Source organism: Nelumbo nucifera, chromosome 2 (genome assembly GCF_055504915.1).
Source record: "Nelumbo nucifera cultivar China Antique chromosome 2, China Antique-T2T, whole genome shotgun sequence".
Taxonomy (NCBI): Eukaryota; Viridiplantae; Streptophyta; class Magnoliopsida; order Proteales; family Nelumbonaceae; genus Nelumbo; species Nelumbo nucifera.
The window spans coordinates 105,390,933-105,405,874 of record NC_142650.1 but is presented as its reverse complement, the minus strand read 5'-3'; the positions used below and the strand labels follow the sequence as shown (position 1 = coordinate 105,405,874).

Below are 14,942 nucleotides of genomic sequence, written 5' to 3'. Positions count from 1 at the left end.
TTATAAAAAAATATTAAAAATAGTATATAAAATGTAAATAATTATTAATATTATATAAAACAATTGTATAGTATTACATGTTTTTATTATTTATCTTTAAATTAACAAGTTGGCTGCATAGAACGTCTCACATGACTTGAATTATACTTATTCCAAATTCCAATATATAATTTGATTCACACACGTCCGTAGTTTATTTCAATTGTCAGGTCTTTCAATGGCTTTGGGAGCAGGCATTCATCTCCTCAATTTTTTATTGTTGTTGCTACCGCTACCTAGCATGGGCCAAATTTACCGTAACATAAGCTTGGGTTCATCTCTTTATGCTGATAAGTCTTTAACATGGACCTCACCGTCTGGGGAGTTTGCCTTTGGCTTCAAGGCTATCGGTACAAGTAGAGATTTCCTACTTGCCATCTGGTTCGACAAATTACCTGATAAGACCATAGTTTGGTCTGCCAATCGGAACAATCTGGTACAGCGGGGATCAAAAGTTCAACTGACAACAGATGGGCGCCTAGTCCTCAACGACTCCAAAGGTCGAGAGGTATGGAAGGCCGAATTCAGCAAGGAGGTAGCAGCAATCTACGCAGCCATGCTTGACAATGGGAACTTTATGCTAGCAGACCAAAATTCTAGTACAATATGGGCGAGCTTTGGTTTTCCCACTGACACCATGCTTCCTACACAGACATTAGAAAAGGAGAGTCGTCTTGTTTCTGGTCGGTCAGAAACGAACTTTTCAAAAGGGAGGTTCCATCTCCATATGCAGAATGATGGTAATCTTGTGCTCACCAGAACAGCTTTCCCACTTGATGTGTCTTACAATGATTATTGGCTAAGTAACACAACAGAAACAGGTTCTCGATTGGTCTTCAATGAAACTGGTTACATTTTCATTATACAAACAAATGGAAGTGCACTACTGCTTAATCCCATATCAGCAAACACAGTTTCGACAAGAGACTTCTACCAAAGAGCCACACTTGATTGTGATGGAGTTTTCAGGTATTATGTCTACCCAAAACCCACCGCCCCAACTGACGGTCGATGGCCCAATTCCTGGACCCCTATTTGGTTTATACCCGATAATATCTGCTTACAAATTTTTGGGCCCTATGGCAGTGGCGCTTGTGGGTTTAACAGCTATTGCAGACTAGATGATTACCAGAAAACTTATTGTGAATGCCCACCTGGGTACACCTTTATAAATCCAAACAACCGGTGGGATGGATGCATACAGAACTTTTCCTCACCATGCTTTGAAGAAGGATCTCAAGAAGCTTCGCATTATGAATTGATACAAATGCCTAACACCGATTGGCCATTGTCCGATTTTGAGGACTTCTCACCAGTAAATGAAGACTGGTGCAGAGAAGTATGCTTGAACGATTGTTTCTGTGCTGTTGCCATATTTAGAGATGGCCATTGTTGGGAAAAGAAGCTTCCACTTGGAATGGGAAGGGTTGACCCAGTGGTTGGGGGAAAAGCTCTCATCAAAGTTCCTAAAAGTAAGTCTTCCTTAAAGGCTTCAGAAAAGAATGATCGTCACTCGCCTTTGATCCTGACAAGCTCATTGCTTCTGGGTGGATCCGTGTCTCTTTTACTACTAGCTTTTTTTCTGGTTACTCGCCACTTATACCGTAGGAGATTGCAGAAACCTCAGCCATATCATTCTATGCCAAGATTGAATCTACGAAATTTCACTTTCAAAGAGCTGCAAGAAGCTACAGATGGTTTTAAGGATCTGATTGGTACTGGTGCTTTTGCAACAGTTTATAAAGGAGCCTTAGAAACTAGTAATTTACTAAACTTTGTTGCAGTAAAGAAGCTAGACAAATTGGTGAGGGAAAATCAGAAGGAATTTGATGCCGAAGTAAGTGCAATAGGTAGAACGAATCATAAGAATCTAGTCCAACTACTGGGATTCTGTAACGAGGGACAACATCGTCTTCTAGTATATGAGTTTATGAACAATGGCTCTTTAGCAACCTTTCTCTTTGGAAGCTCAAGGCCTAACTGGAACCAAAGACTTCGAATTGCATTCGGGATTGCAAGAGGGCTCACATACCTCCATGAAGGGTGCAAAACCCAAATTATCCATTGCGACATCAAGCCTCAAAACATCCTTCTAGACGACTCTTTTACAGCAAGAATCTCCGATTTTGGGTTAGCAAAGCTTTTGAAAGCTGATCAGACCCAAACTGATACAGGCATCAGGGGGACCAAAGGATATGTTGCTCCAGAATGGTTCAAGCATACGACCATTACAACGAAGGTAGATGTTTTCAGCTATGGTGTCATGTTACTAGAGCTTCTTTGTTGCAGGAGGAACATTGAACCAAAGCTGGAAGATGAAAACAAGGTGATACTGATAGACTGGGCTTATGATTGCTACAAGGAAGGAAGACTTGATATGTTAGTGGAGAATGATGAGGAGGCAATGGACGATATGAAGGGGCTGGAGAAGTTTGTGAGAATCGCATTATGGTGCATTCAGGAGGATCCAACACAGAGACCCACCATGAAGAAGGTAACACAGATGCTAGAAGGAGCCATTGGAGTTTCTATCCCACCATGCCCTTCCTCAGTCACTAGTTCAATTTAATAAAACAACACTTGCATTATTCATGGATATTTATGTATTTATAGGAGGACTACTACTCATATCAATTGCACTAATTAAAAGGCCTCTCTCTTTCTCTCTTTCTCTCTCTCTCTCTTACTTAAAGAAATTAAGGTTCTTTTTTCTTTGATAGCAAAAGATGAGCTACACAAATCTGGGGGTAGCTCTTTCCCTTATATTCACATCGCAAATAAAAAGAAAATCACTAAACCTAGAAGCACTATTACTCTCGACTGTTAAGAGCTTACGAGCTAACCAGTCTGCGGCTTGATTTGCTTCCCGATACGCACACTTGAATTTGAATATTCAAGTTGAAAAAGTCAACTAGGATTCAGCATTCTTTGATGACACTTTCCATTCTCCATGGAGGCGATAATCTACCATTGAGGTAGTCGATTACAAACTTAGAGTCACCTTCGACAACGATTTTCTGATCCCTGTAGTTAATAGCCATATTATGGCCTCCTAATGCGAGGTTGATAGTCAATATTCCTATTCCTATTCCAATTCCAATAGCTTTAGACTCTAGTACTTTGCCTTGATGGTTCCTAGCTATACAACCAATTGCACATTTACCAAAATTCAAGCAAGAGGCATCAAAGTTAATTTTGATACCGTTGAGTTTGGGCCTGAACCACTCAACATGGGTTAACAGTTTTCTGTTGTTGTTAACCAAACAAGCGGATACCTCTTTAATCTCATTCCAGTAGGTAAGGCTCTATTAATGATGGTCTTCGCATCGCTAATGGGACCATTAAAACACTTACTGTTTCTATTCTTCCAAATGAACCAAGAGACACAAGCAAATTTCTCTTTAATGTAGCTGTCTTTAAAGTTACCAAAAGGTTTGCATAAAATAGCCCACCACCTATCCATAGAGTAAGAGGAGCCCACAGGAATCGGCAACTCCCCCGAGAGGCTACTCCAGACTTGTTTAGCCACAATACAATTAATAAAAATGTGGTCGATATTTTCAACTTCCCCACAACAAACACAAGTAGAATCCAGTCCAATATCCCTAGAAATGAGGTTGTTTTTTGTAGGAAATTTATTATTAAGTAAAAAGAATAGGAAAATTTTAATTTTTGAAGGAAGCATGAGCTTCCAAAAATTTTTTTGATAACCAAAAGCAATATCCGCACCACCATTAAAAAGACACTCCTCCTTATAGGCCGATTTAACAGAGAAGTTTCCATCAGGAATGAACTTCCAAACTCTTTTATCTCCAAGATCCTCATGGGGAATTAATATAAGTTTTATAAGTTGCCACGCCTGGTGGTTGACAAATGAAATAATGCTATTCTCTTTCAAAATCAATTACCCTACTAACCATCATATCCTCATCAATAGGATCACTACTGTCTCTCAATTCAATCATTGGGTCTTCTCCAGCCCAAGAATCCATCCAAAAATTCACAATCCTACCGTTGCCAATTCTCCACATAGAACCCCTTTTAATAAGATCCATTGAACTCATAATACCTCTTCAGGCCCAAGACCATATTTTCTTTTTATTTGCATTCCAAAAATTACTGTTCCTAAGATATTAATCATTTACCACCTTGACTCAAAGATTATCTTGACAATTTAAAAATTTCTACCCTATTTTAGCAAGAAAAGCTTTATTTAGCCATTTGAAATTTTTCACACCTAGTCCACCCCACATTTTGGGAGTACAAATCCTACTCCAGTGAACAAGATAAATGGGGTTTCGGCAACTCTCTTTTTCCAAAGAAAATCCCCTCTGTCTTTTTCTAAATCAGCATCAACACTACTTGATTCTATAAACACCAAAGCACTGCAAACAAGTCATCAATTCAAACATGATTATTTAATGCGGTCCCATTAATATTAACTATTTAGTCCAAACTCCAACTTTAATACATGATATGGGTTTCGTTATGTATAATTAATCAAATATTTCCTTAAATTCTGGATCAGAAGGCCTGAAAGTCTAAGCAAGGTATCAAAACATTATCGGGACACCTCTCCTCAACCAAATAAAGCATATTAGGATCGTTTTCTTAGAAACTAGAGAATCATATTTTAACAGAATTTATGTAAACAGGCAGTGATTATTGCTGCATGCAAATATCGCAATTAAAAACACTTATTTTAATTCTATATCTGATGTCTTGTAACAACATGCAAACTCGCCTAGATTGGCTTCAGTGAAGTAGGTTGACCCTGGCCCAATAGGCAAATTGAGTAGACCTTTTTTAACGATGGTAAAGGTAAATGGATTCTGTATTTCTGTTATGATGAACATTAAGATTATTTTAGTCAAATTTCCTGCAATTAATGTCTGAGTTTTGTTAAGGAAAATTGAAGCAAAGAGGCTTATGATATTTTTAATCGGACATCCAACCCAAACATTATTTTTAAGAACACATTACCTGCAAACCTGGTATTGCAGAACAGCTCAATGACCCTCCAGTGAATACTGGAGACGTCAGTGTTGGGTGAAAAAGACAAAATATAACATCAAATCAGTGCCTAATTAAAACACTGGCGTGTTAAAAAATTAGTGGAGGATCGTTGAGTTATTCTATGACGCTGATAGTAGATAATGTTTTTTTTATGATTGAGTAGGGATGGCAATTTTCTCACGTAAAATGGGTCCCCTCCCCGCCCTGTCCCGAACGGGGTGGGTTTTTCCCGATCCTAAACAATGATAGGGCGGGGACGGGGAAAATAATTTTTTCCCGAATTGGGTATGGGGCGGGGGCAGGTTTTGTATATAATTCCCTGAACCCACCCCAAACCCAAAGGTAAATTAGTAAAATATATCTAGGTTTAATATTGATATTTGATGGATGATGATTTGCCCCAATCTCATCATAGGGGGACACGTGGATGTGACTTAGCATAAGTGACAGCTCAGCGGGACCAGTCCGCCAAGATCGAGCATGGCAGCTCGGTACCAGATGACACTCCGATTATCCCAAGCTCCTCCCAAGTAAAGGAGCCCCCGAGCTCCTCCTCAAGAAGGGAACACCCCGAGCTAAGATTCTTCCACGGAAGCATCCCGAGCCAAGGTACTCAAAGATAGGAATCTCCCGAGCTCAAGGCACTTCGGGGTGAGCTCTAAAGCCTCCTAATAAATTTATTCTAACTCAGACCTAAGTAGGCCACCTCGGATAGAATCACCTCAATATGGCACCTGCAGCTCGACACAGGGTAGCTCGGTGCAAGGTAGCTCGCAGGAAGACAGCTCGGAGTATCACAGGAAGATCTCCCCTAACAACCGTACCTGCCAAATCTGGAACCCTGCACCCATGTCTCTCGCCAGGCGGCATCGTGCCTGCCAAACTTGAGAGGTGTCCCCCGCTTGACAGAGTCGTACCCTGCAACAGTGACCTGCGCAGCCTTAGCAAGTAACAACTGCGGTTGAGAATCAGAGGCAGTTATGTCAGATTTGACAGGGCACCATTATATAAGAACTCCAACCCCCAGAGAGAAAAGGTAATTGCGAACTGCGCATCTCCACTCTTAGCTTAGTTCTCTGCAACTTTCTCAGCTCCCCAAGTTCTAACTTAGGCATCGGAGTGTTCCCGCCGGGAGAGCTCCCCGGGAATCCTTCACCCTCTTCCTCGCAAGTATCTTATCCGACGCCAGATAGGAGCATAGCCTTTGCCAAGTAGGAGTGACCAGATTGCGCACCATCAATATTTAAAATATCTCTAAGTTTTCCTTAAATTTTTAAAATCCTATGATCACATAATTTTATTTTTGAATTATCCCTAAAGTATTATAATTCAAATTCTAAAATACCCCCAAATTCCTATATCTATTTATAAATTGTCCATAAAATAGATATTTTTTAAATAATTGCCTTGGAGCGAGGAAAATTTGGGGATTCCCCATCGCCGATAGGGAATGGATGCCCCACCCCGAACCTGCCCTACCACCAGGGCGGGTATGGGGCAAGGTGTCATGACTTCGAGGCAGGGATGGGGAGGTGGTGCGTCGCCCCAAACCCGTCACATTGCCATTCCTATGTTTGAGCACCTAAAGTCTACTACTCCAAATTTATTGGGATTTTCATGGCGATCAAGGGATGCAATGAGCTTTACTCGTTCGAGCTCATGTTAGCAGCTTATTGCAGCCTATCTGATTTAAGTCGAAGTTATGTATTTGAATTAATGCATACCTCCAAACCTCATTGTTAGTAGATTTAGATTGATATAATGATAATAAGGAGCTCGAGCATTCTATTTTTCTAGTTATGTTTTGTCAAATTTGACTAGGAATGGCAATGGGTAGGGTACCTGTGCAAATCACCCTATCCATTCCCGAACCCGCTTATGTACCCCTGATTCCAAGCATGTCCAAAACCCATCTAATTTTTACTCTCAATTTCCCAAACCCATTAAACTCGTCCCACCCATTAAACCCCTTGATATGATCCCAACGTTTTCTACTTAAAAAAGTTTATTAACACTTACAGCGTGCCTTAAACCCAGATCAATTAATGATAGCGCCAAATCTCTTAACAATACTTTAAACCACTAAGCCATCTCACCCTTTGTGTCATTTAATGAAATAAAGTAAGTTTTATTAACTTTTTGTGTTCATCCAAACAATCATTACATATATGATTAACAATTCCAACTAAAAGTTAAAAGAAATAATATTTAAAATTAGCATTTTATAACTAAATGAAATAAATAATCTTCAGACCCAAATTTACATCAAATGGTGATTTTAATCGCAAGAAATGTATACAAATAAAATATTAATAATAGAATAATTAACTTAGTAATTAAAATTTATAAATTTGTGCATAATATATATCTTTTAATTTTTATATATTTTTGTAATAATTAGTTAATAATTTAATCTATATTAAATAACATTATATTTTAATTTACAAAAAAAAAGTTATTTACAAAATATTTAAGAATATAATATTAAATTTAATCTATCAAATTCACTAATTTACATTTATATAAAAGTGATTTTTAGTTTCAAAAAAAATTATAGAAGTTCAAATTTTAACAATGACAAATTATTTTAGTAATCAAAAATTATGAATTTGCATATGATATATATCTTATAAAAGTTAACAAATTTGATATATTTTGAGTAAAAATTATGTATTTTTATAAATCATTAAATGATAATTTAATTTATACTTGAGAATTTAATATTTTGTTAACCTTTTATACTTGAGAATTATGTATTTTTATACTTGAGTAAAAATTATGTATGGGGCAAGGTGTCGTGAATTCGAGGCAGGGATAGGGAGGTGGTGTGCCGCCCCAAACCCGCCCCGTTGCCATTCCTATGTTTAAGCACCTAAAGTCTACTACTCCAAAGTTATTGGGATTTTCATGGCGATCAAGGGATGCAATGAGCTTTACTCGTTCGAGCTCATGTTAGCAGCTTATTGCAGCCTATCTGATTTAAGTCGAAGTTATGTATTTGAATTGATGCATACCTCCAAAGCTCATTGTTAGTAGATTTAGATTGATATAATGATAATAAGGAGCTCGAGCATTCTACTTTTCTAGTTATGTTTTGTCAAATTTGACTATGAATGGCAATGGTAGGGTACCTATGCAAATCACCCTATCCATTCCCGAACCCGCTTATGCACCCCTGATTCCAAGCATGTCCAAAACCCATCTAATTTTTACTCTCAATTTCCCAAACCCATTAAATTCCTTGATATGATCCCAACGTTTTCTACTTAAAAAAGTTTATTAACACTTACAGCGTGCCTTAAACCCAGATCAATTAATGATAGCGCCAAATCTCTTAATAATACTTTAAACCACTAAGCCATCTCACCCTTTGTGTCATTTAATGAAATAAAGTAAGTTTTATTAACTTTTTGTGTTCATCCAAACAATCATTACATATATGATTAACAATTCCAACTAAAAGTTAAAAGAAATAATATTTAAAATTAGAATTTTATAACTAAATGAAATTAATAATCTTCAAATCCAAATTTACATCAAATGGTGATTTTAATTGCAAGAAATGTATACAAATAAAATATTAATAATAGAATAATTAACTTAGTAATTAAAATTTATAAATTTGTGCATGATATATATCTTTTAATTTTTATATATTTTTGTAATAATTAGTTAATAATTTAATCTATATTAAATAACATTATATTTTAATTTACAAAAAAAAAGTTATTTACAAAATATTTAAGAATATAATATTAAATTTAATCTATCAAATTCACTAATTTACATTTATATAAAAATGATTTTTAGTTTCAAAAAAATTTATAGAAGTTCAAATTTTAACAATGACAAATTATTTTAGTAATTAAAAATTATGAATTTGCATATGATATATATCTTATAAAAGTTAACAAATTTGATATATTTTGAGTAAAAATTATGTATTTTTATAAATCGTTAAATGATAATTTAATTTATACTTGAGAATTTAATATTTTGTTAACCTTTTTGTTAATGTTAAAGTGTAAAATAATAAAATAGAAAATAATTGATATAATAATTAGGGTAAATATAATAGGTTTAGATGTTTTGTGTCTTGGACTCTTAATTAGTGTATTTTTTGATATTTATGCATCCTGCTAAATATAATAAGTTCATATTTATGCATCCCGGGTTTCAGATACCGTAAAGTCAAAACGTAAACCATATAGGGTTTTAATCTAAAATCCCAAACCCGTCCCAAACCCTATAGGGTTTTGATAAATAGGTCCTATTAGGGTCGGGACAAGTCGGATACCCGAAAATTCTCGCAAAATTGCCATCCCTAAATTTGACTGGCTTGAAATGCTATAATTTGCCAAGAAATGCTATAATTTTTTTATATACATGGAAACACAAACTAGCACCACTAGGGCAGGCCCCACCAGAAACATCCAGAAAGACAACAAAATTGAGCTCCCAAGGGCTCGAACTCATGAACTCTTCTTCCCAAAAAACACCTACATTCGCTAGCCAGTTTGTTGCCCTATAATTTTTGAGCTTATATAAGTATGATCCTCCCTAGTAGGGGTGTCAATGGACCGGTTTTGGATTGGACCTTGTCCAAACCAAAATCAATTTAGATGGATTGGATGGACCAATAAGACATATTGAATTGGACTAGTCTAGACTTAATGGTCCAAAGTATTTATTGGATTGGATTGGACCCGGTTCATTTGTAATGAATTTATATTGGATTGGGTTGGATTGAGCCAATATTGTCCATTGATAGAAGATAAGAATACAGGTGTCAATGGACCATGTTTCGCTTAGAATTAATCTAAATCAAAACAAATTTGAATAGATTGAACAGTTCGGACATTGAATTGGACCGATCCAAAATGGTCCTAACTATTCATTCGATTGGATTGGACCTGGTCCATTTGTACGGGACTCACATTAGACTGGACTGGATTGAATCAAATCTAGTCCAATTGACATCCCTAGTCACCATGGTCACAACACTGCCTTCTGATTCCTAATGAAATATGGTAGGTAAGTGATAGAATTAAGGGTCCATTTTGTTCACAGTTGGAATCGGAATTTAAATCCTTTGGTAGGAATTGAAATCAGTAGGAGTAGGATTTCATTTCCAAGGGAGGGGAGGGAATGGTCATTCTCTCCAATGGGGGAATGCATTCCATCAAGAATGGGAATGAGAATTTGATTCCACTTAACCAAATAGTTGGAATCGAAATGAGCCATTCCGATTCTGAATGCAGACACTTATTCCCACAAACCAAACAGGACCTTATTTCAAACTTCACTTGAATTCCTTTTCAAATTTCAGTTAAGCCCGTGATTCATTTTTTTTGAAGGTCAATAGGTTATGATTGTGCATGATTTGTAAGCTCCTAATTGGAAGATGACCTGGACCTTAGTTGCGTAGCGAGCTGGACCAAACTGCAAGGCAAAGGATTAGAGAGCCTAGGGCGGTTAACTCGGGGTGATTAACCCGGTGAGGTCGCTCTGATGCTTAAGTCAGTACTGGGTTGTGCAAGCTGAAAGTTTGTATGCTAGTAATCTAGTGAGCAAATAATCGGGCGTACCTAGGTCTTGGGGGTTGATGCCCTTATATAGCTGGGATGTCGTAGGTATTTCGAGATGTTCCCGGAATCTTCGACCCATGATGTGAGTATCCATTCCACTTTGATAGGAGAGTAACACATCAATTAATGAGGTTTATCATTTCCCTACGATTTGGGCGGGGAAAAGATAAGGCCTTCGGTTATGCGGCATGATCTCGGGTAGTTCGGAGTCCATTGGGAAGCTTCTAGAATCGATTACATGGCACCTCGGCGTATATGGGTACCGAAGTGATTTTGGTTCCAAGGCGACCGAGCACCCGAGCTCCTCGATCTACTGACATGGCGCTTCGCACTGAGTTGTTGTCCTGCTGGCAGGCCGCATCCACATGTCCTTCACTTACTAGGTCCGGCCAAATCACCCCTCATCAATTGCCCCCCACACCCCGTACCGGGGGTCCCGACCCAATGCGGGGAGTTCATTACAAACCCAGGTGGATTTAGAACAATTTCTAGATGGTATGGAGGGTGGATCTTTGGCCAGACCTGTGTGGCCACTTGGCTCGACCAGGAAATGAACCTGATCGCGTATGGGTACGCATGGACATCATGCCATTTATCAACTCCACGGACATCAAAATGTGTGCTCAACCAGTTTTGACCTTGAGTGGCGTTTAGCCAGTTTTCATGGGAGCCATTGGATCATGTAGATCTCGACTGTTGAACCCTGGTCACGGTGGCCATAAATAGGGGCCGAAGGGTTCCATTTTTCTTGCCGTAAACTGCGTGCTTGAGTTTGTTGATGTCGCGCTTCAATCTTCTAGGTCAGTGTTGGTGAGTTCGTCTCTTCTTGTTTCCATTTCTTGTTGTCCTCTTCCTTTAGTTTAGTATGTCTAATGTTAGTTTGGATAGCCTTTTTGGTGAGAGTGGAGAGTCCACTGGGGCCGAGATGGGTACCTCGGCGCAGGCCATAGAGTCTCACCCTAATGAGGTGGATACCTCAGTGCGGGGTGTGGACTCCAACCCGTCCGAGGCAGACTCACCTTGGCAAGAGCGCGAGACCTCTGACAAGGGAGCCTCCACATCGTGTCAGGCTTGGGGATCGGACAACTTTGGCCCTTCTACGATGACGGCCGACAAGCTTCTGTCCCTGGTAGCTCGGCCGACAAGCTTCTGTCCCTGGTAGCTCGTAGTTGGGCTGCGTTTCCCACTTCACCCTTTCATAATCAAGACCATCAAATTTTTCGACATTGCCATAAATCATCTCCACCCCAACTCAATCCGCAATATCATAGGTACCATCTCCCTTTTCCATGAGTATAACTGGCCTTTGAACCTCGACATTTTCTTGTCAATCTATTCTATAAAAAAGAACTATGCCTGTGTTCTCCCCAAGCATAGGCAAAGATACTACATGTCTCCTTGTCTTGGTTACAAAATTTTGCACGACCTCTCAAACAAAGTCTCGGACTGGAAGAAGTGCTACTTCATTGTTCGTAACAATGTGGGGTGGCCATTTCCAACTCACTAGAGGACTGTCATTCAGGACCTCGACATTAGGTTGGATAAATAGACACAGGAGCAACTCCAATCTTGGGTGAAGTTTCGGTTGAAGTTCAAAAACTTCATGACCGAAGAAAAGCTCATACAAGCCGGGCTAAGTCCTCCTGGTGGGTCGCCACCTTGATTGCCGTACTTGTTTTCTTCTTTACAGTTTATCTTGATCTTGGAATCTAATCTGTTCTTTACTTTTTGTAGGAGCCATGGCTGATATCCCTACTACCAAGCTGTCCGGAAGCATGAAGAAGGGGAAGAAGAGGAAGGCCTCCAAGAAGGCCCATCTCCATGAGGCCGCCACCACCTCCAGCGTTGACACCACCACCCCCGAGCATCCTCCAGTTGTTGAGCATCCTCCGGTTATCGACTTGGTCGAGGAAGACCAGGGCAGGGCTTCTCCACCTCACTTATCGAGGGAGGCTCCAGTGTCCAATTCCTAGTCCACTTGGGCGGCCATCCCTTCAGGAGATGACTCCTCCCAAGCAGCCCAAAGCATTTTGTCCCCGAAACTCGGTCTCCTAAAGAGTAAGGATGCGGTCTTCGTCGAGGAGGTCGCGCAATGGGCCGATCTACCAGTGGCTCAACTTGGGGCCAGAGTGGCTACACACTGTATGGTGATACGTATTTGATCCTTGGAATATTCTCTGTATTGCTCTTTCTCGGTACTTAGATTTTGTTTCTTCTTTGGCAAGTGGACTCCACAATCCTTTCTCTTGTTTGTCAATCCTAGGTGCAGCTGAAGCAGGCCCTCCAGTCTGAAGAAACCTCCCAAAGCGTTCAGCGCGAACTGGACTTAGCTCACGACAAGATTCATAAACTGGAGCAGGATGCGCGAGCTCAAAAAGAGTTGATCATGCTGCGGAGGGAGGAGAAGAAGAAGCTCAAGGAGGAATGGAAGGCCCTTCAGAGGGAAAAGGAGAACCTCGAGGAGCTCGTAAAGGAGCGCAAGGAGATCTTTGATGACACGATTAGGGATGCTAAGGCTCTGGCTGTCGAGGAGTACAAGTCTTCGGAGGAGCTATGCAAATTATTGATCGAGACCGACACAGAGGCCTATCACAAGGGCTTCAAGCTTAGCCGATAGCTGACGCGGCGTGAGTTCGCCAAACTCGACCTCAACACTATCACCACATCTAGGGTTACCGAGGAGATGGCCGGGGAGGCTGCTAATGACCCGAACTTTGAGGAGGAGAGTGACAATGACCTCCTTGACGAAGAGACAGCAGAGGAGGGAGATGGAGACGCTGCTGCCAAGGACCATATGGAGACTGACCAGCCCACCATAATTACTAATGGGGATGAGGAGCCCCACATCGGCTGATGTTTTTTTGCCTCTTTTCTTGAACCCCTAGTACATATATGATGTCCCAATCCTCCGAGCTCGGTTGATTAGTTGCAATCTTTTTTTTTTTGCATGTACCTCGAACTTTCTTTTATCAATGCAATGCAATAGTTTCAAAATTCCTTGTCGAGCAAAATTTTCTAAGTATAGATTACTCCCGAAGTGTCGAGCTGGCGAGCTAGGCCCAAGTAGGAATAACCCAGTCTTTTTGCACGCCGAAGTGGACAGATAGTGTAGGGTATATGCCCGACTTGTCTACGTACGAGCTACTTTATTTACCCATGCCGAAGAGACTGGGTTTTTAGTTGCCCATGACGAAGAGGCGACTAGGTTTTTGTTTGCCCATGCTGAAGAGGCGACTAGGACTTATTTGCCTATGCCAAAGAGGCGACTAGGTCTTATATTGTGCCGAGGTCTTTTGTCAACTCGACACCATAGCCCTTAGGCTCTGGAAGTGACTTACGGTCCTTTCTCCATCTCGACGTTCTTTAGACCAGCTCGGTGGTCTTGTGGACTTTGTAAATTTTTTGGTTGTTTTGGAGTTGGATTTGCAAGCTCATAGATAATATTTCCTCAGGTTGTCAACGCTCCAAGCTCGAGGTACTTAATTCCCTTCCATAGTCTCAAGCTCACATGTGCCTTCTCTGAACACTCATCTCACACGATACGGACCTTCCCAATTCAGTTCAAGCTTACCCACACTGGGCTCAGGTACCATTAACTTGCGGAGCAACAGGTCACCGACTTGAAACTGTTGTTTCCAGACCTGGGCAATGTAGTACCGAGCTACTCGCTGTTGGTAAGCTACACTCCGGATATAGGTCAGGTCATGTACTTCTTCGATCAGATCTAAGTTGGTCCAGAGCTCGTCATTGTTCGCCTCTTGGTCATATGCTTCAAGCCGCAACCCTGGTACTTCGATCTCCACAAAAATCACAACCTCCGTTCCATACGTGAGGTTGAAGGGTGTTTCATCAGTCGTAGTCTTGATAGTCATCCTATTGGCCCAAAGGACACTAGGCAACTCGTCCATCCACAACCCTTTAGCTCGTGCCAAGCGAGCTTTCAGTTCATGGAGAATAGCCCTGTTCGTCACTTCGGCCAGTCTGTTCGGTTGCGGGTGTGCCACCGAAGTGAAGTTTTGCTGAATCCCCATCTTGGTGCACCAATTTTGGAACTTGATGTCTTCGAACTGCTTCCCGTTGTCCGAGATCAGCACCTTGGGTAGTCCAAAACGGCACACAATGTTCTTCCAAAAGAAATTTTGCTCGTTTCAGGCTGTAATATTCACCAATGGCTTGGCCTCCACCCACTTTGTGAAGTAGTCCACTGCTACGACCAAGAACTTCCTTTGCTCAGTTGTTGACGGAAATGGACCAAGGATGTCGATCCCCCATTGCGCGAAGGGCCACGAGCTGGTCAGG

At 40.4% G+C, this 14,942-nt stretch overlaps 2 protein-coding genes across 2 annotated transcripts; one reads left to right on the top strand and one right to left on the bottom strand.

The window, feature by feature from the left end:
• The first annotated feature begins 212 nt into the window (after nt 1-212).
• LOC104603512 (G-type lectin S-receptor-like serine/threonine-protein kinase LECRK3) lies at nt 213-2,706 on the top strand. Its single transcript, XM_010267564.2, has one exon. The coding sequence runs from the start codon at nt 218-220 to the stop codon at nt 2,606-2,608; it is 2,391 nt and encodes a 796-aa protein (XP_010265866.2). The 5' UTR covers nt 213-217; the 3' UTR covers nt 2,609-2,706.
• An 11,464-nt stretch (nt 2,707-14,170) lies between these two features.
• LOC148802704 (uncharacterized) lies at nt 14,171-14,674 on the bottom strand. The gene has a single exon (XM_088897958.1). The coding sequence runs from the start codon at nt 14,672-14,674 to the stop codon at nt 14,171-14,173; it is 504 nt and encodes a 167-aa protein (XP_088754084.1).
• Nucleotides 14,675-14,942: the final 268 nt, after the last annotated feature.

What these genes read in the sequence shown, in the direction of transcription:
- LOC104603512 (XM_010267564.2), top strand. Translation starts at nt 218, where the DNA reads ATGGCTTTGGGAGCAGGCATTCATCTCCTCAATTTTTTATTGTTGTTG.
- LOC148802704 (XM_088897958.1), bottom strand. Translation starts at nt 14,674, where the DNA reads ATGGGGATTCAGCAAAACTTCACTTCGGTGGCACACCCGCAACCGAAC.